The following is a 21,696-nucleotide window of genomic DNA, read 5'->3' as shown; positions in this document are numbered from 1 at the left end:
TGTGCATCGTTACATCCACTGCCTGGCACAGAACGGACCCACAGCAAACATTCAAATGAACGAGCGGATAGGGTGGCGTGGAAGCTAAGATTTGACACTGAGGCACTCAGACATCTGTAAGGACAGGCTGCTGGACGGGTCATCACGTTGCATTGTCCAAGTCACTGAAGAAAATCTCATGAGAACTGGGGCAAGAGACAGAGAGAGTCCCATATTGACTTATCAGGGACTGGGGAAAAACACTTGGCGTTAGTCGATAGCACTGACAAGGATAAAGGGAGTGATAAAAGCCAACTGTGTGACCAGTCTTTGAGCCCCGATGCACCTGCACCACAGTAGGTGGGAGACATGCCACACCTGCAGCGTGGAGTCTTCCACCCCAGACGTGTGTAGATCCAGATCTCCTGCAGTGCGGTCTGGGAAGCTAGATTTTTTAACGCGTTCATCACAGATGCTTAGGCCCAGCCAGTGAGTTTGAAGAACCACTAGTGAGATTCTGAAGTGGAGCTTTTTGGTTTGCCCAGGTTTGGGAAACAAACGGAAGTGAGGAGTCTCCTGGCTTTTCTTCCTAACCAAACAAATCCAGAGCCGTGGACACCCTCAAAGTCTCTTAAGGAAAATCTTTGAAGGAAGTGGCTTCAAGTGGCTTCAGTTTCAGTTAAGTCAAAGAAGTAGACAGTGCGTGATGGAAAAAATGGCTGGGCTATTTGTAATGACTATTTCTAAAATGTTCAAATGGATTCCTTCCATGGTTATGAAAAGACTCAGGATTCACTTTGCCCTTTATTGAAGAGTCAAGTTAAGGTCTATTATCAATTGCCGTTCCGTAAATGGAAATAACCTAGAATACCAGTGTGTGTGTGTGTGTGTGTGTGTGTGTGTGTACAAAGATGTGATAAAATCTGCACTCGTATTTACATGGTGTGTGTTTTTGTTTCAAATCTGAAATAGCCTTCTTGTAAGGAGTCTTCTTGAAGTTGATTTTATTGTAATCATCTTCACGGTGCCCTTTCGCTTTCGGACAGTGTTCAAAGGGTGTTATTTTAAGATCTGAACCACACCAACTTAAACTCAGATACATTTTTGCAGCTAGGGGCGTGAAGGGGTCTTTGTGCTTCTGATGGTGTTCTAAAAGGATTCCTTTGCCCTGGAACCAAATGGGGGAGACTTGCAGACTGGCTCGCAGGCATTGGAGATCTACAGGTGGCAGCAGGAAAAGTGGTACCAGAGGAGCCACATTGTCACGGAGCAACGGGATGGAGAGCTTTGAGATCAGGAGAGTCCGCTTAGTAGAGACTCGAGGTGCATCAGCCCTGCTGGTGGCTGGGTGAAGAGCAAGGGAGCACAGGAGGGTGTTGGGGACGCGTGAGCTGGAATAGTGGGAGATGAGGTGCCAGGGCAGGGGTTTGAGGATGGGTGTAAGTTGGAGGGAACACTATTTTTGAACAGACGATTCGTTTAAGATAGAATCGTGTGAGACAGTTTGCCCCCCTGCTCCTTCTGTGGTTGGAGTGCTCCAAATTCTCCCCAAGTCTGCAATGAAGGCCCTGTGTTAGAGCTCGTTAGCCCCAGCCAGTGACTTGGAACCTGTCCTCATACTCTGCATTTACTCGTACTGCCCACACAGTTACACTCTATTAGAGGCTGCTGACAGCCAGCCACGAACAACTTTATATAAAAGTGTGTGTCCCCATGCAGAAGAATGACACTAGACCCCTCTCTTTCACCATACACAAAGATAAACTCAAAATGGATGAAAGATCTAAATGTGAGACAAGATTCCATCAAAATCCCAGAGGAGAACACAGGCCACACCCTTTTTGAACTCGGCCACAGTAACTTCTTGCAAGATACATCCACGAAGGCAAAAGAAACAAAAGCAAAAATGAACTATTGGGACTTCATCAAGATAAGAAGCTTCTGCACAGCAAAGGATACAGTCAACAAAACTCAAAGACAACCTACAGAATGGGAGAAGATATTTGCAAATGACGTATCAGATAAAGGGCTAGTTTCCAAAATCTATAAAGAACTTATTAAACTCAACACCAAAGAAACAAACAATCCAATCATGAAATGGGCAAAAGACATGAAGAGAAATCTCACAGAGGAAGACATGGACATGGCCAACATGCACATGAGAAAATGCTCCGCATCACTGGCCATCAGGGAAATACAAATCAAAACCACAATGAGCGAGGGAGCAAACCACCTCACACCAGTGAGAATGGGGAAAATAACAAGGCAGGAAACCACAAATGTTGGAGAGGATGCGGAGAAAAGGGAACCCTCTTACACTGTTGGTGGGAATGTGAACTGGTGCAGCCACTCTGGAAAACTGTGTGGAGGTTCCTCAAAGAGTTAAAAATAGACCTGCCCTAAGACCCAGCAATTGCACTGTTGGGGATTTACCCCAAAGATACAGATGCAGTGAAATGCCGGGACACCTGCACCCCGATGTTTCTAGCAGCAATGTCCGCAATAGCCAAACTGTGGAAGGAGCCTCGGTGTCCATCGAAAGATGAATGGATAAAGAAGATGTGGTCTATGTATACAATGGAATATTCCTCAGCCATTAGAAATGACAAATACCCACCATTTGCTTCAACGTGGATGGAACTGGAGGGTATTATGCTGAGTGAAATAAGTCAATCGGAGAAGGACAAACAGTGTATGTTCTCATTCATTTGGGGAATATGAATAATAGTGAAAGGGAATATAAAGGAAGGGAAAAGAAATGTTGGGAAATATCAGGAAGGGAGACAGAACATAAAGACTCCTAACTCGGGGAAACGAACTAGGGGTGGTGGAAGGGGAGGAGGGTAGGGGGTGGGGGTGAATGGGTGACAGGCACTGAGGGGGGCACTTGACGGGATGAGCACTGGGTGTTATTCTATATGTTGGCAAATTGAACACCAATAAAAAAATAAATTTATTATTTAAAAAAAAGTGTGTGTCCCTTCTGATAATTTTGAACCCCAAGTAGTATCCTCTGTGAATCCTAAACTCATAAATTTGCATCTTTCTCAGTATTTCTCTCCAAAGTCAGAAACGAATGCTTTTTTTTTTTTTCTTCTATTCTTGGCAGGTTTCAGAAAGCTACCAGGCTTGCGGCATTTCTTGTGGCCCTGTAGTGCTTTTGGCTAAACCTGTACACACACACCCCCAAGTTGATTTCCAAGGACTTAGTGGCTACTTTCTATAGAAATGCCACTGTAAAAAGCCTTGGATACCATATGGCTCCAAACCACACTAAGCACAAAGGCTTATGTCCTTGAGTATAACATGGGAGGTCAGCAAGATGTTTCTGAGCAAGAACACTTTCCAGGTATCATTTGGGTAAAGACACCATGTTTGCCCAAAGAGAAAGCTGTTTACAGCTTTTCTGTCTGGAAGAAACCATTATCTGCTTTTGGTGGCTTACCACTTGGTTAGCATTCAGTGTCCTCTTTCTTTTTTTTTTTTTTTAATTTTTTTTTAAGATTTTATTTATTTATTCACGAGAGAGAGAGAGAGAGAGAGAGAGAGAGAGGCAGAGACACAGGCAGAGGGAGAAACAGGCTCCATGCAGGGAGCCTGACATGGGACTCGATCCTGGGTCACCAGGATCACACCCTGGGCTGAAGGCGGCACTAAACCGCTGAGCCACGGGGGCTGCCCTCAGTGTCCTCTTTCTTATCCTTTTTCTCTTACCCCTGTTATCCAAGAAGTAAGGAGTTTAGAAATGTTGCCTGAACTTGCCCAAGGTTGCCCAGACTCTGGTGAGTGTGATAAGCCTAAATTAAAAAGGCTGAAGAATGGAGCGCCTGGGTGGCTCAGTCTGTTGGGCATCAGCTCGGGTCTTGACTCAAGGTCATGAGTTCGGGCCCCACGTTGGGTTCCGTGTTGGGTGTGGAGTATACTTAGAAAAAAAAAATGCTGGAGAAAAGGTCTTTAACTGGGGATAATAGGATTTCCTTGTTGTCATTCTTCTACACTCTCACCTGATGCATGTTTTGTAGTTGCTAACATTTACTTAATAGCTGAACACAGAAAAATGAAGGGTTGAGTATCTTAACATGTATGGAAGAAGTTGAATATGAAACCCGTTCCCTAGAAAAGAGTCTCCCTAGACTGGATTGTTTGGTAGGACGGCCGATCCGATTCTTCCAGTGCTGGGAGGGGGAGGGGGAGGAGTAGAGAACCAAAGGCCCGTTGTCTTCTGTGTTCCGTATAGTAGGCACAGTGGCCCCATTGGGGGCTGAAGAAGTGAGGCCTAAGGATGATCAGTGGCTCACTGCCGGTAACCTAATTAGCGGGTTGAGGAATAAGAATTCAAATTCAGGTCTCCCTACTTTCAGACACTCTTCTCTACCCCACACTGTCTCCATAAAAAGTCAAAGATGCTTCGGTCAGGTACCCGCCGGTACTGGCTATCCATTTTGCTACCCTACATCTTGAAGAGAGAATTTACTTGCCTGCACGTTTCTCCCGTGTCAAAGCATGCAAGTGTAGCTAAGTAATATGAAATCTATTCTGCTTTCTTTTGTTCTAGATTTTCTACCCCAGCAAGGATGGTACAAAGATTCCAATGTTCATTGTGCATAAAAAGGGCATAAAATTGGATGGCTCTCATCCTGCCTTCTTATATGGCTACGGCGGCTTCAACATATCTATCACACCCAACTACAGGTAAGCGTAGAACACTCTTAGAACCTTGACGTGCCTTTGATCCTCTCCATACGGTGGGAAGAAAGCAGAGACTAGTCCACTAACTCATTTCTTAAAATGTATTTAGCTCTATATTTCTTGCTTGTTTTGTGGAGAGGCAGGATTGTGTGTTAAGTACGTGCCCCTTCTGGTCCGGAATTTCAGGATCATGACACGCTAATCTTGTGTCTTCAGTGAACAGGTTGTTTGAGAACCAGATGCCGAGGCTGTAGCTGCCAGGCTACAGAAGGTTAGTATCAACCTAAGGTCTGGAAGAAAGGAAGCTCGTACCTTCCGTGTTTGTCATTTGCTGGCCTGCCATTGCCCTCAGCATTCTCTTCAGAGGGAATGATTTTTCAGCTAATAATTATATTTTTCAGCAGCACAGAGTCTTAAAATAGACCATCTTAACATTCAGCCACAAGTGTATTTTCTGTATATGCTATTACTTGTTTTTAAACTGTTTATGTGATTATTTCCCAAACTGTTTATGATTGGGGGGGGGAGGGGGCGGGGAATCTGCATTGATACATTTGCTGTTATTTAAATATCTTCTGTCAATTATTTGCAAACTTGATTTTAATATCCCATTCACGGTGTAAAAGTTTGCATTGGGCATTTTGAGTAAAAGCAAGGAGTCCCCTACCAGCAAGTCCGGCCATAAGCCAACTTCTAAATAGAGCTTCATATGAAATCTGATCCTATTTGGAAAGAAATTTATGGACTGGTGACTACCAGGACATAAATTCAGAGTAGATTCAATAGCTGCCCCAAATTTGAAGACAAAGAACTCTTACTTTGTTTTGAGCATTTGCTGGCTAAGTGTTCAGGATTTGATGAAGTAGGAAACCTTGTCCCTGCCCTGAAGTAGTTTATAGCCAAACTGTGACCTACCTTGGACATCTGGTTAAAGGGTTTGATTTTATCCTTCTGATACTGGGGAGCTGATGGACTTGTAAAATCATCATGCAGACCAATATTTTCAGAAGATATGTTACGTATCATCACATGAATAAACTGAAGGGAAACCAGTTAGAAGAGTGGCATAGGGACTGTTCTTTGTTCACTGTACAGTGACTGTGCCATTCTACGCTCTGCAATGCTTCCTCCATACCAGCCATTATTCTAGGCAGGGCCTGAGCCACAGACAGGCTGCCCACCTCCTGCCAGAGTTTCCCTGACAGTGAGATTTGCTTTCCCATTCTTATATCCATGTCTATGAGGTTAACCATGTGCCATATTTATTCTTTGTGATTATTAGTCTGAATAGCAACCAACACCTGTTGGCTCACTAGATTAACCTAATCCTTAAAACAAAAAGTAAAATGTGTCATTGCCCCTCTTTATTGTTCAAAGTGATGAAATTCAAGCTTCAGTTTCAAGTCATGGTGATGCCTGAGTGTAGGGCCAGTGAACATGTGCTTCATTCCATGAACAAGAGACTTGCACCCTGAGCCCCACTTCCCTTAGTCTCTATAGTGGGTCTTGGATGGAGACAACTCTGAATCCTGAACCACATCTACTATAGCTAAAACTGCTTGTCTTTGTTCATCTGTACAAGTAGTTATTAATCCTGCTCCACTGGGACTTGAGAAATGAGTAAGGAAGGGGCCCTGCACCATTTTTATCCCAGAACCCAGCAGATACGTTGGGAGCTTCATAGAGACCATCAGAGGTGCATGAACGGTGTTGATGAGAAGACCAAGTGCTTGAAAATCTGTTTGGCCAATCCAGCTGTGTGCTAGGATCACCTCCTCCAACTCTGCTTTTCTCTGCGTCCTCAAAACCCAGGAAATTAGCACTCAGGCCATCCAGAGCCCCAGCTTTCAGAAGCCTGTGTTTCCCTAGCTACTAAAAGGGAGAATAAATTTTTTTTAAAGTTTTTATTTATTTATTCATGAGAGAGGCAGAGGGAGAAGCAGGCTCCCCGTGGGGAGCCCGATGCGGGACTCGATCCCAGGACTCCAGGATCGAGACCTGAGCCAAAGGCAGACACTCAACCACTGAGCCACCCAGGTGCCCCATAAAATTTTCATAAACCCATCTCAAGGCAGAATTAATTTTAGCTATCAGAAATAATAGATGTCATTTAGCACCATTAGGGTGAGAGTGGAAAAAAGAAAACAAAATCCAGATTTCCCAAAGGACTTCCTTAACTCTTTCTTCTGGTGGCTTTGTGCTATAGTTTCTTCTGCTTATTTCTAGAAAACCTTCTCCAGCCCTGAGCCCTCCATGCTTGCTCTCTGGACCGTGTGTCCTTGGTCTACTCTACCTCTCTCACACCTGTGTTACCGAGTGTAGCATCTAAATGTCTGTAAACCTAGACTACCTCTTTAAAATCCAATTTCAGAAACAGCTTTCTTTATTCCACCTTGAACAATTAAGAAAGAGATACTAGCAACAGTGGAGTAGGGACCACAGATGGGGATGCGTGCAGTCCCAGAGCCATTCACACCAGGGCTGTGTCACGTGGCTGGAGAGACTCAATATGCCAACATAGTTGTTTAGAAGATGGATTCAGCATGAAATGAGGGCGGTTCTTTGTTTGCCTTATGAATTGTGTATTCCCACTCCCTATAGTAAAATATTTACCAGTATAGAAAAATGAGATACACTGAATGCACATGAAAATGTATGAACTTTGCAGTTAAACATTCATCAGAACTTTTATATATTGCACTTTAATCAAATAATATACAAATACTAGGCTCCTATTGCGGTAATATTACATGTGAAATGTCTTCGGGGATACATTTTTCCTGATGGGGAGACACGGCATGGTCCTTACCAGGTGGTTAATGGAAGGCTAATTATTTGAACTGCTTCTCAGTGTGTCCAGGCTCATCTTTGTGAGACACATGGGCGGTGTCCTTGCGGTGGCCAACATCAGAGGAGGTGGCGAATACGGAGAGACGTGGCATAAAGGTGAGATATTCTCTCTACAGGAGCACAAACATGGCACAGCCAAAGCTGTGTCTGGACGAGCTGACGGGGTCAGGAGCACAAAAGCATTGTGGCTAGGCAAGAGAAAAATTAGGATATGTTCCGACAGGTTGCAGGCACCACTGCCTCTCCAAAAACAACTGTTTTTTCACATTTTGTTTTCCTCTGTAATCTCTTTATTTTAATGAAGTACATACTTATCCAAACCATTCCCTATAGACCGCAATCAGAATTGGTATTTTGGTTAGCATTATCTGGCTATCTCCAGACAGGTCATTTTCTCTTAAAAAGAGCAATCTTAAATAGATCTTTCCTGTTCCCAGAGTGAGCATCGTTTGGCTTGTTTTCTCTGATTGTCCTGATGATGCTAAGCAGCGGCATCCTCCTGGCATTACAGCTGTGACTCTGTCATGGGCAGCTCAGGCGTTTTGCTTTTCTGGTTTTAAGGATTCGGTCTCTGTTCTCCGGGCTCCTGAAGCATGTATCCTGCTTCATTGAGGATATTGCTTCCATACTAAGCTTCATTCCCCAGCCTGTCATAATTTTTTAAAAGCCTTATCGCTTCCTTTTCTTTGCATATGAAGCACAGCCCTTCCCCCAGCCTATTGGGCATCTGGAGTTCAGAGACTAACCAACAGCCAGAGGAGGATGTGGGAACGCACGTTTGCTCCCACCAGCCCCAAGCTTCTCCCCTGTCTCATCATCAGTGTCATTGATAAGGCAGCTTACTGGAACAAGCATAGCCCCCAGGGCTCGGGGTTGGTCAGCAGCACCAGGCAGAGGGGGGTCTCCTCCCACAGTAGGAACAGCAGATCTGTGTGTATCCTCTTGTTCCTGAACCTGAGGCCAAACGCTGTGGTTTTCTGCATCAAATCCAGTCTGCAGGGATGAGGGTAGATCTGTAAAGGGATTTTTCATAAGTACCTATTAGGTGTCAGGATGCTGAACATCCAGCAAGCACCCCAAACGCTGACACGAGACAACATACTATTTGAGCATCTTGTGAGTACTTCTCGCTAACACATGGGCTCCTGACCTGCCCGCCACCATTAGGGCAGCTGCTCCCAAGTGTCATCTCCAAAGACTTTATCAATTGTTTCATTGTATAATTTTGACCCTGACCTGATTTTGACCCTGATATTATAGTTTAATTACACTAAGATCATACTGTGATATTAAGAGATGATTGGTCAAAGAAAGCTAAGAAAACCTCTACATACCATATATTTATGTCCCAAACCCGTATGCTAAGTCTGGACCCCCTGACACACCTCATTTACCAGTTAAAACGTTTGTGGCATACATAGACGCACCCCTGCGTGGACTCTGGGTCCTCTGGCCCTCTCCTGGAGAACCCAGGTTCTTCTCCATAAAACCCCTCTGGTCATCAGGTGCCCACCTTGCTATGCTAGGCATCAGTGCGCTCTCTCATCTCTGTATTAATTAGAACCAACTTCTTGTCCAAAAGACCCGGGGGAACCTTGGAACTTGAATGAGTCTAAAAGCTGACTATCTGCATTTAGACTGATTCATAGACTTTCCCCAAATTTAGGCAGTCAAGGGGCCAGAAATGGATTTTTCCAGTAGACCCTAGTGTACTAAACATTGATAGATCTAAATTCCATTCTGTGTATTGAGTTTAAAATGTAATGCTCTTTAAAAAATATAGTCCTATACCCAAAATGATATTATTCCTGGAAACTAAGTAATTCTAGCTGTTCTAATTCACCGATAATTTCTTATTAAAATTTTAATAACATTTGTTTTGATATGAAAAAATTTCTTCAGTAGCACTGCTTCATCTGTAATTGAATTTCCGCAAAAGTGGTTAATCTCAGATATCTAATTAGACCTGTGTCTGCTTTTTGTTCATCTCCTAGGCAGTTATTTCAGACATCTCTTCCATTGGGGGCACATCTTTGACTTTTGGCCTTTCCTTTTAGATATTTTAAGACTGTACAAATGTTCCTCTCTTTACATAGTTTCTTTGTGTGCTTTTTATACATTGGAGGACTTCTCGGTGAGAAAAGTCCAGATTCTCTGGGGGAGATGTCTGAGCTCTTCATTCAAGGATTGAGAAACCGTAATAGGCTGCTCTTGGTAGCACCACCGCCCCACCAAACTCCTGCTTACATTCTCTAAATAAGGGCAAAACTAAAGACCCTGTTTCTCAGCTTTACCATTTCAAACTCCTGTGAGGAGGAGGGCTCAGAAGCGCACCTGTGAGAGCACCAGGTGCTGTCCAGGAAGCAGGAACCACACACGGCCCCATCGTTGTTTGCTACGCGGAGCGCGGCTCGAGGCTAAGTTTGGTCTCTCCAAAATCTAGATTCTTTGTGGTTACCTGCTTTCGTACTTGTGTCTTGTGTCCTCGTGGTTCTCTAACAGATCATCTCTTCCCTGCGGGGCATTACCATTGTGTTTGGGAAAGTACAGATCCACCATATGGATTGGTGGTGATGGGTTTCCATGATGCATAACAAAATTTCAATTGGAGCGTTTTTCTAAGTGTGGTGTTAGCCCGGTGTGTGTAAGTGATCGATAGTTGAAACCCTGCTCCCCCTACCATTTGAAGCCCCTTTAGGTTAATCTTTTTTTTCTTTAATGCTTTCTTTCTTAACCATCTTTCACTTTGGCACATTGCAGGTGGTATCTTGGCAAACAAACAGAACTGCTTTGATGACTTTCAGCACGCTGCGGAGTATCTTATCAAGGAAGGTTACACGTCTCCCAAGAGGCTGACTATTAATGGAGGTTCAAACGGAGGCCTCTTAGTGGGTGAGACCTGGATTCTATTCTACTTACTAGTTAACACTCCGGGGGTTTTCAGATACACTGTCCGTAGACAGCTCTTGACTGACTTTGGCTCACGGATGGGAGCAAAGAAAGCAAAACCCATTTGTATCAGGGCATCTGATAAATGACACACAAAGACCCAACTGAACTCACTTGATACAGGCTTGATTCGTGACACCCTGAGAAGCTGTCGTGCCTGCCTGCTCCCAGCTCTTCTGGGCTGCACACTGGGTGGGACCAGCGCCCCACAGCGGACCCATAGGTTTCTAGGGTTCAGCCAGCACAGGACTGAGCCAATAACCAATAAATGTGATTATGCTACTCAGAACCTGTAAGATTTGGTGAACACCTACGCTGTGTGCTCAAAGAGAAGATTGATGGAGGAAAATGGGGTAGCACAGCAGAATAGTAATGAAATATTCATGGTATTAATTCACACTTGCTGAGCACCTTGGGTGCTGGGCCAGTGCTGAGCCCTTCAGCTGCACACACTCATTGGACATGCACGCAGCCTGAGAGACGGGAACTGGTATTATTCCCATTTTACTGAGGACCGGGGGCACCGAGACGTTGAGCAGCTTGCCTCGTGTCACACAGCTGCCATGTGGTGATGCTGGGGTTGGAGCCTAACACTGTGGTTTAGAGTCTGCTCCTTTAACCTCTAAATGGCACAGCCTCGAAGTCGCTTTTCCTAATATTTGATAGTTAAGGACATTTTACTTGGTATTGAACATTTATGGTGGCCTGAACTTTGCTTACTGGGTCCTACATCCAGTATCATTAGGATATGAGGACATATTGTACCACTGTAGACTCAAAACAAGTGTGAAAATCCACTGTTTTGGAAGGGGACTCGGGGGCCGCACATTCACTCCGTTTCCTTATCCTTGAAATATACTGAGTCATTGCAAAACCTGAATACTCTTTACCCCAATAGAATATAGTCTTGAAAAAAGAAATTTCCCATGGAGATAAAATCTATAGATCCAAAATAATTGGTTTAAATTTAGAAAGAGCACTGATATAATTGCTGGGTACAGTGAGCGAGGGAGAGGGTCAGGAGGCGAAAACAGGCAGGACCTCAGACCCAGTCCAGCGGGCCTGGTTTACTCTTTGAAGAAAGAAGCCAATGTGGGAATTTTATTTACTTTTTAATGGGATCGACCTTGCACTGATCGTGTTATGGTGTTAGGGCAGATGAAGGGGAGGCCTCGTCCCCGTGAGACACGGTGGTGGCTTGGCCCTCGAGTGTGGCAACGGAAGCAGCAAGAAGGGGTCAGATTCTGGGTGTGTTCTGAATTTGCATGTAGATCATATGTGAAGTGTAACAGAGAAGAACAAAGGGCACATCTAAGATTTAATGGGAAAGGATATTGAAAAGACCATCTGATACCAATAGTGGGACAGTTGAGTAATTCACTGTTTCATCCAATAACTCCTTTATCTTTTCAGTTTCATAGCCAGGAACTGGTGTACATCTATTGGCAACCCTGGTCCCTTGAGGAACTTGCAGAAATGGATTTCCCTTCTCAGGGTGTTCAAGGCTTACTTAAAAGGACAGGTTCCTGCCCCTCTCACACCTGAGAGCGGATCAGAGTATCCCAGGGTGGGACCCACGATCTAGTATTATAAGCACCAAAATCAGGTGCAACGAGGGTGCAAACTAGGTTTTTTGGCCAGAGGCAGGAAAAGGCCAGATTCCCCTGACTGACTGTTCAGCACACCAGCTTTGATGTGACTTCCTCCCCACACCGCCCTAACTGCCTTACCCCAGGTTGGGTTCCCCCACACCCCATAGACTCCCCCCCCACACAGTGGTGGTTTTCACACTGTAATTGCTTATTCACTTAACTTTCCCATAAAAGGCACATGGCAGGATGTTCAATAAATATTTGTTGAATTATGAAAACTAAGAAATATTTCTATAACTATACAAAGAAGGGTATTTTTAAAGCAGGACAAGAACGTGTGCCAATATTGGTTAGAGCCTATGCTGGGTTTCAGGCTCTGCCTTGGACTGTATGAAGGGTTTCTATTCACAACACTTCCAACACCAAATGTATAGGGTTTTTTCCTCCACACCAACCAATTCTCCAGCTCTCCGACACCCAGTGGGTGTCCTGCAATTCAGATCTGATACTGCCCAGAGTTAGCACAGATCCCACATTGGTATGGGGTTCCCATGATCCACCTCCTCGGGTTTGGTAATTTGCTAGGACAGCTCATAGACTGGAACAGTAGTAGAGTAAGGGATGGGGTAAAGGGAGGCTTGCAGAACTTCCATGCCTTCTCTAGGAAGGCCACCCTTCCAGCACTTCAGTGTGTTCACCAACCTGGAAGCTCTTTGAACTCCATTGCTTAGGGCTTTTTATGGAAGTTCTATTATGCAGGCATGAGAAATTAAATCAGTAGCTATTATTAACTCTCTCCTCTCCCCTAAGGTCAGAGGTAGAGCTGAAATTCCACCCCTCTAACCACACAGTTGGCTCCTGTGGCCCCCCAGTTCCCGTTGTGTAGCAATCCAGAAAGTCCTTGAGCTTTTCTGAATAACTCCCGCGCTGAGATTCCCCTCCGGGAGTAGTGAATCTCTACCACTGGTGAGAATATCCAGCCCCTTCAATAAAAGCTTGTAGCCATTAGGCAGGTGGTTTATTACAGTTTCTTCCTGTGCTCTAGGAAAGAGGGCAACCGTGGTTCTGAAAGTATTGAAAGTGTTGAGTATTTTTATTTATTTAGATGTTTATCCTTTTCCTTTCTTTCTGTCTTGGTTTTCAGCCGCTTGTGCAAATCAGCGCCCTGACCTCTTTGGCTGTGTTATTGCCCAAGTTGGAGTGATGGACATGCTGAAGTTCCATAAATACACCATCGGCCACGCCTGGACCACCGACTACGGGTGCTCGGACAGCAAACAGCACTTTGAATGGCTTATCAAGTAAGTCTTCATTCATACTGATACCTGTGTGTGGGTGTGTGTGTTGCTAACGATTTTGACATCGTAGTCCTGAGCAATCAAAAGCATAAGCGTCTGACCCTTTGTCCCCTTCGGTTTCTCATATCTGCGTATCATTTACTGCAGAAAGTAGGGGAAGTGATGGGAGTACCTACGTGTCTTCCTTGTTTTGATCCAGTCTTTAACAAGAACAACAAACTACAGAGATGGGGAATTCTAAAGATGTCCTCCCACCCCCGGATTCCTGCCCCCCCACCCCCACCCCCGGTCTCTTCAAGTCAGACACTAATCTGAGTGCTGCTGTGAAGGGACTTTGCAGATTAAAGTGAGGTTACTAGTCAGCTGACCTGAAAATAAGGAGATAATCCTGGATTACTGAAGTAGGCCCAGTCCCTCTCTGGCTGGAGGCAGGGAATGCAGCAGAAAGGGAGGTCAGATTGGAAGCATGAGGGGGACTGGAGCTGCCATTGCTGGCTTTGAAGACGGGGAAGGGGCCTCTAGAAGGTGAGAACAGCCACAGTCCCCAAAGAAAGGGAGACCTCGGTCCTGTAACCACATGGGAACTGAGTTCTGCCAACAGCCTGAATGAGCCTGGGAACAGATTTTTTCCCAGAATTTCCCGATAAGAGCGCAGCCAGCCAACACCTTGATTTCACAGCCCCGAGACCCAGTGCAGAGGACCCAGTTGAGCCACCCTAGACTTCTGGCTGACAGAACTGGGAGATAAGAAATCTGTGTTGTTTTGAAAAGCTGCCAAACTTGTTGTAATTTGTTACCATAGCAATCAAAACCGGATAGAAAAAGGTGCCATTTTACTTTACATCTATGCATGGGATTTTAAGGCGGAAATAAAGAAGGATCTATGCAGGCACATTAAAACCTACTTTGTTCCCTCAGTATAATCATATATATTTAAAACTGCAAAATCACATCATTAAAACATCATACAACTTCATTCCCATCCGACAACCACTTTGGCGAGACCATTGAGGAAATGGCAGGCATTTAGACGCTTAAGACCACAAGCCACGTTCTTTTCTGGCTGTTCACAGTCTTCACTTCTACAGGTAGGGGTTTGGGGACCGTCATCAGCAGTTAGGAATGGCCCTTGGAACAGTACAAGAAGCCTGTGTCCCAGGCTTCTGTCAGCTCTAAATTTCATCAATAATTTCTCTGGTCAAGCTTTTTCTTTAATTTTATGGGCTTTTTATGGTTTTAGCTCTTCAGCTAAAATGACTCAAGTTTTATCATTGAATACTTTAAGACACGCAGATACCCTCGTTGCCAAATACCAGTAAAAGCTGAATCAAGCAGCTGTAGTTCAAACTAATACTGTAAAGAAAATACCAAATTGTGTATCAAAGGCAACAAAATATTCAGTGGAGCCTAATGCTTCTAAAATTAATTTGGGAAGGGGCGCCTGGGTGGCTCAGTCGGTTAAGCATCTGCCTTTGCTGCCCCTCCCTCTCTCAGATAAAATATATAAAAATTAATATGGGGAATAAAAGAAAAGTAAATATTTTTCCTCTCAAGATGTCTGTGATAGTCCTACTTTAGACTTTAATTTTCCAGCCTAGCTCTCACGGGGCTGTGTTCTCCTCCTACTCCATTCTGGAGCCAGAGGGGGCCTTACCAGAAGCTGCATGTCCCATGAAGCACAATCTGAGATTAAAAGGGGTCCCGTCCCCCCCCCCCCCCCCCATGAACACAGAATTTTCCGGAATCTTAAATGTATCAGTGTGGCCAGAGGGGGCCTTACCAGAAGCTGCATGTCCCATGAAGCATGGTCTAAGATTAAAGGGGGTCCCCTCCCTCCATGAATACAGAATTTTCCAGAATCTTAAATGTAGCAGCATGGCATGTATGTGAATCTCAGGGGTAGAGGGGTGGTGGTATTATCAGGAGGCAGAATTTTCCAAACCTCTTTCCCCAAGAACTACTACTTAGCTGGAGGGCTGGGGTCAATCCAAGAACACTCTGAAATAAGATCAGAAAGCCGAGCCACGTCAGGCCCTTAATCTTATCTGAAAACTCCAGAACATTTCAGTCTTGACTTGGTTAACCAAGCAGATGCGTTACTGTTCTTGACCATTTACCCTCCAAAATAAAACTCTACGAAAACAGCCGATTCTATTCATTAATACTTGACAAACGGAACATCCATATTGAGTAAAACGCAAAGATAGAAATCCAGAGATGTCCCTCACCTGCCATCTAATTCGACTATACTTATATTCATAAAACCCTTTTGTTCACTTGCCTGAAAAGTTGACCTGCAGAAGGTGCGTCCTCTGCTCCCCCCACCGAGCTGGTCACCATTGGCACGGCCCCAAGTGCCCGTGAGAGGCCCCAACAGGACCCAGGCTCCTCCTCAGCCGGCCTCGCTGAGCCTGCAACAAACATCGTATCAATAGCAAAGGGCCAGAAAGCTGCCATATGCTTTGACTTTCAAGGTTTTCGACCAAAGAGAGGCCAGCAGCTGGCGTATCCACAGTCAGTGGCTTACAATCAATCCCCCTTGTGGGACTCCTGGGAGGCTCCGTGGTGAGCACCTGCCTTCGGCTCAGGTCGTGACCCCGGGGTCCTGGGATCGAGTCCCCATCAGGCAGGTCCCCGCAGGGAGCCTGCTTCTCCCTCTGTCTGTATCTCTCGTGAATAACTAAATAAAATCTTTTAAAAAACAACAACAGGGCAGCCCAGGTGGCTCAGCGGTTTAGCGCCGCCTTCAGCCCAGGGCGTGATCCTGGAGACCTGGGATCGAGTCCCACGTTGGGCTCCCTGCATGGAGCCTGCTTCTCCCTCTGCCTCTCTCTCTCATTCTCATGAATAAATAAAATTTAAAAAAATAATAAATAAATAAAAAACAACAACAGTTTGGCTGTTATGGACATTGCTGCTATAAACATGGAGGTGCAGGTGTGCCAGCATTTCACTGCATCTGTATCTTTGGGGTAAGTCCCCAGCAGTGCAATTGCTGGGTCGTATGTCCACAATAGCCAAACTGTGGAAGGAGCCTCGGTGTCCATCGAAAGATGATGGATAAAGAAGCTGTGGTCTATGTATACAATGGACTATTCCTCAGCCAGTAGAAATGACAAATACCCACCATTTGCTTCGACGTGGATGGAACTGGAGGGTATTATGCTGAGTGAAATACGTCAGTCGGAGAAGGACAAACATTATATGGTCTCATTCATTTGGGGAATACAAAAAATAGTGAAAGGGATTAAAGGGGAAAGGAGAGAAAATGAATATCAGAGAGGGAGACAGAACATGAAAGACTCCTAACTCTGGGAAACGAACTAGGGGTGGTGGGCGGGGGGGGGGGGGGTGACTGGGTGACGGGCACTTAGGGGGGCACTTGATGGGATGAGCACTGGGTGCTATGCTCTATGTTGGCAAATTGAACTCCAATCAAAAAATGTAAAATAAACAATTAAATGGAAAAAAATAAAAATAAAACAACAACAACAACAACAACCAGTCTACCTTGTAGGAGTGAGAAAGTCAGCGTAAGGAGCACGGAGCCACTCCAGATCCTACGCGTGTGTATAGTAGGGTCAGAGTCGTCTCGAAAGACCTGGGCTCTTCCCCCGTCTTCCAGGGTGGGAGCCACAGAGATGGGGCAGGTGCCCAGGGTGCAGGAGCGGCAGCCAGTGGGCGCGCCAAGGACGCCAAGGCCCGGGCCGTCGGGCTCCCGGGGCAGCGTGGGGCCCGACCCCCGGCCTCGGCCGTCCAGGCCCACGGCCCTGCCTTTGCCTTCCAGGTACTCGCCGCTGCACAACGTGAGGCTCCCGGAGGCGGACGACACCCAGTACCCGTCCATGCTGCTCCTGACCGCCGACCACGACGACCGGGTGGTCCCGCTGCACTCCCTCAAGTTCATCGCCACCCTCCAGTACGTGGTGGGCCGCAGCCGGAAGCAGAGCAACCCGCTGCTCATCCACGTGGACACCAAGGCCGGCCACGGGGCCGGGAAGCCCACGGCCAAGGTGATAGAGGAGGTCTCCGACATGTTCGCCTTCATAGCGCGCTGCCTGGACATCGACTGGATCCAGTGAGCGGCCCCCGCGGGCCCGGCCCGGCCGCCGCCGGGACCCTCAAGGGCTTTCACACCGGTCACGGTCACGCGGAGAAGCCACCGGGCCCCCCGCCCCCCCACGGACACCGGGTCCCACGGAACCGCCGCGGGAATTTTATCTTTTCTAGGCTTCTCCTTTTTAGCCAGGCCCTTGGCGTTTCTTTTTTCCACCCTGTGCAGGCACATGTTTTAAAAAAAAAAAAAAAATTAAAAATTAAAAATTAAAAAAAAAAATTAAAAAAAATATTAAAAAGGCATGTTTGGATAAATAGCTAAGCGACAGCCAACGCATCGTGACTATTAGGTTGCCGAATCCAGAGTCGTAGTCGGGCACACCTCACCTAGAGCACTCAGTGAAGTCCGCTTCTATACCCATAACCAGTATATCTTTCGATGTGAGAACTGTTCTCCTGAAAAAGACTCCTTTGCAATGATAATAAATGTTATTTAAGAACGGGAAGGCTTGATTTCTGATTCCTTGGTGTTGAGGGTCCTCGCCCTGCATCGCGCCACCTGCCTACTAGACACCTTTCCGTACCAGGTAGTTTCCTAACAGTGAAGCCCTAGAACGTCCGCCGCCAAGAAGGAGGTAAGTGCGGCCCCCCCCCAGCCCCCTCCTTATGGGGATGAAGCTCCCAGAGGCAGCTTACTCTTCCCTATTAACCACTCGGTCAGGTCCAGGTCGGCTGATGACCTGAGCCAGGGCTCCTTTGACTTGGGTGCCTCCTCTTGAAAAATCAGGGCACCAGAAGCTTCAGCTTACGGGCCTGCTTGTCTGTCAACCTGGTTACAGAGTGTCCCTGGACGTCGGAGTACCCAGCATATAAACCTCACCTGAGTTAACGATCCCCTTCTGGAGATTAATACATTTAATCATCGGAGAAACCAATACATTTCTCCAAACTTATCTTAAAATCAGAAATTTCGGCATTTCCCAAGTCGTTCCCCTCCGCCCTCCCCCGAAGACCGCTTCTTGGAAATAGTCACACTTAGAACAGTTTCGGTCCCTCGTCCCGGCCACCCCAAGGCTTTAGGAGGAGGATACACCATTCCCCAAACTATTGTTCATAAAATTTCAGGGCACTAACCTCTTCTGAAATACTGTGCCTTTGGGCATCAGTTTGGGAAATGCTGACCTGATTGATAATAGGAAAATCTTTTCTTTGTCTCGCTTCGTCAGATGACAGAAATAACCACTTACCTTCATCGTTCCGTGAGTTTGTACTTTTCCAGATAAGCCAAGTGCTGTTTTCCAAATCCTACCTATTGGTGCTCTTCTTGAGAGCTCTACCTCTCAAACCCAGGGCCTGAAATTAGACACACAGTTTTCTTTCAAGTGCATCACTACGTATCAAGCATACCTGAAAGGTGGCTACTTGGTTTGGTTTTTCTCCTCTGGAATCCCATGTTCTATTAATTTTAATAAGCACCATGTACACTGTAGCTGCCCTTGAACGTATGACACACTCTAGCCGCCTCCTGCCACCCCACCCCCAGAGACCCCGCACCCCCAGCCCCCAGCACATGCAGAACTGAATCACCGCCTCTGCAGAGAGATGCTAGCACTGGCTACCTGCCACGTACCTGCTGACCGGAGCATGGCAGGGAAAAAAAAAAAACCAACATTCTCCTAGATAAAGCTAGAGGCAGCCTTTTTCTTAGACCAGCTGGGTGGTTTGACGTACAGACAGCCGAGCTCTTTCCACTCAGTGCGGAGCATTTCCGAGCTTGCCCAGAACGGAGTTCCACTTCACAGTGGAAAGTGAAAACTCCGTGGGTGTGGCCTCAGCTTAAGGAGGAGAACCAAAAAAAAAAAAAAAAAAAAAAGGGAGAAGAACCTCAGCCCAGGCTCCAGTCCCAACTCCAATTTAGCAAGTGGTAATTAGGAATAAAGGGTATAATACACTCCGAAAAGTGCCCACCGGAGAACTGGCCTCCAACTGAGTTCTCTTTCCCAAGCTAATTTTCACATCTAGACTTTAGCAGGACAACTGAGCCCACAAACCGAAGGTAGCTTATTTAAGCCTTCAACACTGGAAGCATATGAAGTTGGCCCCTTCCCAGATCTCAGCTGCCTTCCCTATTAGATGCCACCTTCCTCTGTCCAGGGCTCTGACCCTCTGCTCTGTCTTATGTTGGTCTATGGTGTTTAAGGAAAAAAAAAAAAAAAAAGCCACACACATTGTACAGGTGGTCTAACTTGCTACACGTGCCATAGAGCATTTGCTACCCGAGTGAAAGAAAGTCACATTTCTGATGTTTGCTATGTACACGTCTAGTGTAAAACTTGGCAATTGCGTTTTCCTATTACTCCCACTAAAGCATAGGCAGTTGCACACAAATGGCTGCAAAGGCTACATTTCAGCTGAGAAAGCCTGTCCCCAATCTGTATTTCTCAGACAGTTTTACCAGCCTCGGGGAGTTCCCCAGGACACACCACGCAGCCATTGCCCAGAAAGGTCACAAAGACTCAGAGATGAGTGAAGGGCAGATGGAAAGCTGTGAAGAGTCTAAGAAAGCAAAAGTCGGACTAGAATGGGGTGCTCAGGCCAGTGGGCTGAGGGCTGAGGCCAACGAGGAAGGAATATTTGGCCATGTCCTCCATGCAGTCATTCTAGGGACTGGGGGTACAAAGTAAAAAAGTCCTACCTTCATGCAGCTGACACTCCAGAAAGAGGAGAAATGATTTCACGGAGTGCCCTGTGCACCCAGCCCCAAGCACTCTGTATGGCTACTTGTCCCCAAGCAACCTTACAAACCACATGCTACTCCCCCCCAGGCCCCCACTGCCCCCCCTCCCCACAAGAGCCCAATTTCCTCAGCCAGGAAGTGCACTGGGAGGGCGGGTGAGCCTGGAGCTGGCCCTGGAGTCCCTGGAGTCTGCACTCTTACCCCCCCACACACACACCCAAATGGTATTGAGAGTAAACAAGAGGGTTCTCCTTCAAGATAGTGACCTGAGAGATCCTGAACTTCTCTCTTCCCACAAATGCACTGAATCTACAGCTACACACAGAACAATACCCTCTGAAAGAAAAACTAGATGAGCAACCCCTACAAACTGGGCAAATGAGATAAAAGCCCATGTCGAAACGGACAGGAGAGGCTGAGACACAATTTTCCCTTAAGCACCTGCCACCCCCATGGTCAGGAGGGAACTCGCAACCCTGAGCTTCTCCCTGAGTGAAGGGCCTGGACCCCATATCTGGCATCCCAACTTTTAAGACCTGCATCTAGGAGACAAGCCCCCAAAACACCTAGCTTTGAAAGCCAGTGGGGTTTGTAGCCACAAGACCCACAGGCCATACCAAGCTGAGAAACGCTTTGGGTTTCCATAGTCTGCTCACATTTTTAATTTGAAAGATAAAATGTCCATGAGAAAATAGACATTTCTAATAGTTTTTTTTTTTTTTTAAGATCTCTCAGCAACTTTCAAGTGTACAGTATAATGCTAGTTACTATAGTCACCATGCTGTACGTGACATCCCCCTGGAAATCTGTACCTTGTGGCCCCTCACCCATTCCACCCACCCGAGAAACAGTTCTTAAAGGGCTCGTGCCCTGGCCACCCACAGAGCTCAGCGGGGAGGCAGCCAACTGAAAAGTGTCTGGTCTTCCTGTGAAAGACACCTGTTTGCTTATCCTAAAGATTTGGCCTGAGGGAGGGGCAGGCTTCTAACTCAATACACATCTAGCACCCTCCTGGAATATTCTAAAGACTGCAGGGGCCAGTGGGAGCCATCTTCAGACTCTCCCTCTGCCTCCCCCTGGGTCACTGGTATTTCCCAGAAGGGTACTTATGCACATATCTGGTGTCCTGGTTTTTGCAGCTGCTCAGGGACAACCCTTGATCACCTGGCTTTGGTGGCCAGTGGGACTTACATGTGTGGGTCCCATAGGACTGCAACAAATGGAGAAGCAGTTCTTCACCGGCTCCCTCCTCTCCAGGGCACAGCACAGAAGCAGCAGTCCTCCATGCACCTCCAGTATTTCTGTGGAAGAGGCCTATTAGCTTATCTTCTTAACTGCGGCCTGAAGGGCAAACTTCCCATTAAAAGCACTTCTGAGGGCCAACTGTCATCCCCTCTGGACGCCAGGGAGGCTGGCAGTATCATCATCATGCTCCCTCTGTCCCGACCCAGGTCATCAGAGTTTCCAGCATTTGTGGCCATATCACTTGCTTCGATAGCCTGGCTCTGGTGGCCAGAGGTGCCTGTGTTCACAGGGCTTGTGTTTC

The 21,696-nt window shown here is 46.4% G+C and overlaps 1 protein-coding gene across 1 annotated transcript in view; it reads left to right on the top strand.

Moving 5' to 3' along the window:
• Nucleotides 1–17,919, top strand: part of PREP (prolyl endopeptidase) — a 116,871-nt gene extending 98,952 nt beyond the window's left edge. Inside the window, exons 11-15 of the mRNA XM_072738113.1 lie at nucleotides 4,535–4,671; nucleotides 7,520–7,614; nucleotides 10,279–10,410; nucleotides 13,204–13,360; nucleotides 17,145–17,919. Coding sequence (XP_072594214.1) covers nucleotides 4,535–4,671; nucleotides 7,520–7,614; nucleotides 10,279–10,410; nucleotides 13,204–13,360; nucleotides 17,145–17,439 — 816 coding nt within the window. The 3' untranslated portion in view covers nucleotides 17,440–17,919. The remainder of the gene's footprint in view (nucleotides 1–4,534; nucleotides 4,672–7,519; nucleotides 7,615–10,278; nucleotides 10,411–13,203; nucleotides 13,361–17,144) is intronic.
• The last annotated feature ends 3,777 nt before the right edge of the window (nucleotides 17,920–21,696 follow it).

The sequence above is a fragment of the Vulpes vulpes genome, chromosome 1 (genome assembly GCF_048418805.1).
Source record: "Vulpes vulpes isolate BD-2025 chromosome 1, VulVul3, whole genome shotgun sequence".
Classification (NCBI taxonomy): Eukaryota; Metazoa; Chordata; class Mammalia; order Carnivora; family Canidae; genus Vulpes; species Vulpes vulpes.
The sequence above is the reverse complement of the archived record's forward strand: the minus strand, read 5'-3'. Positions and strand labels throughout refer to the sequence as shown.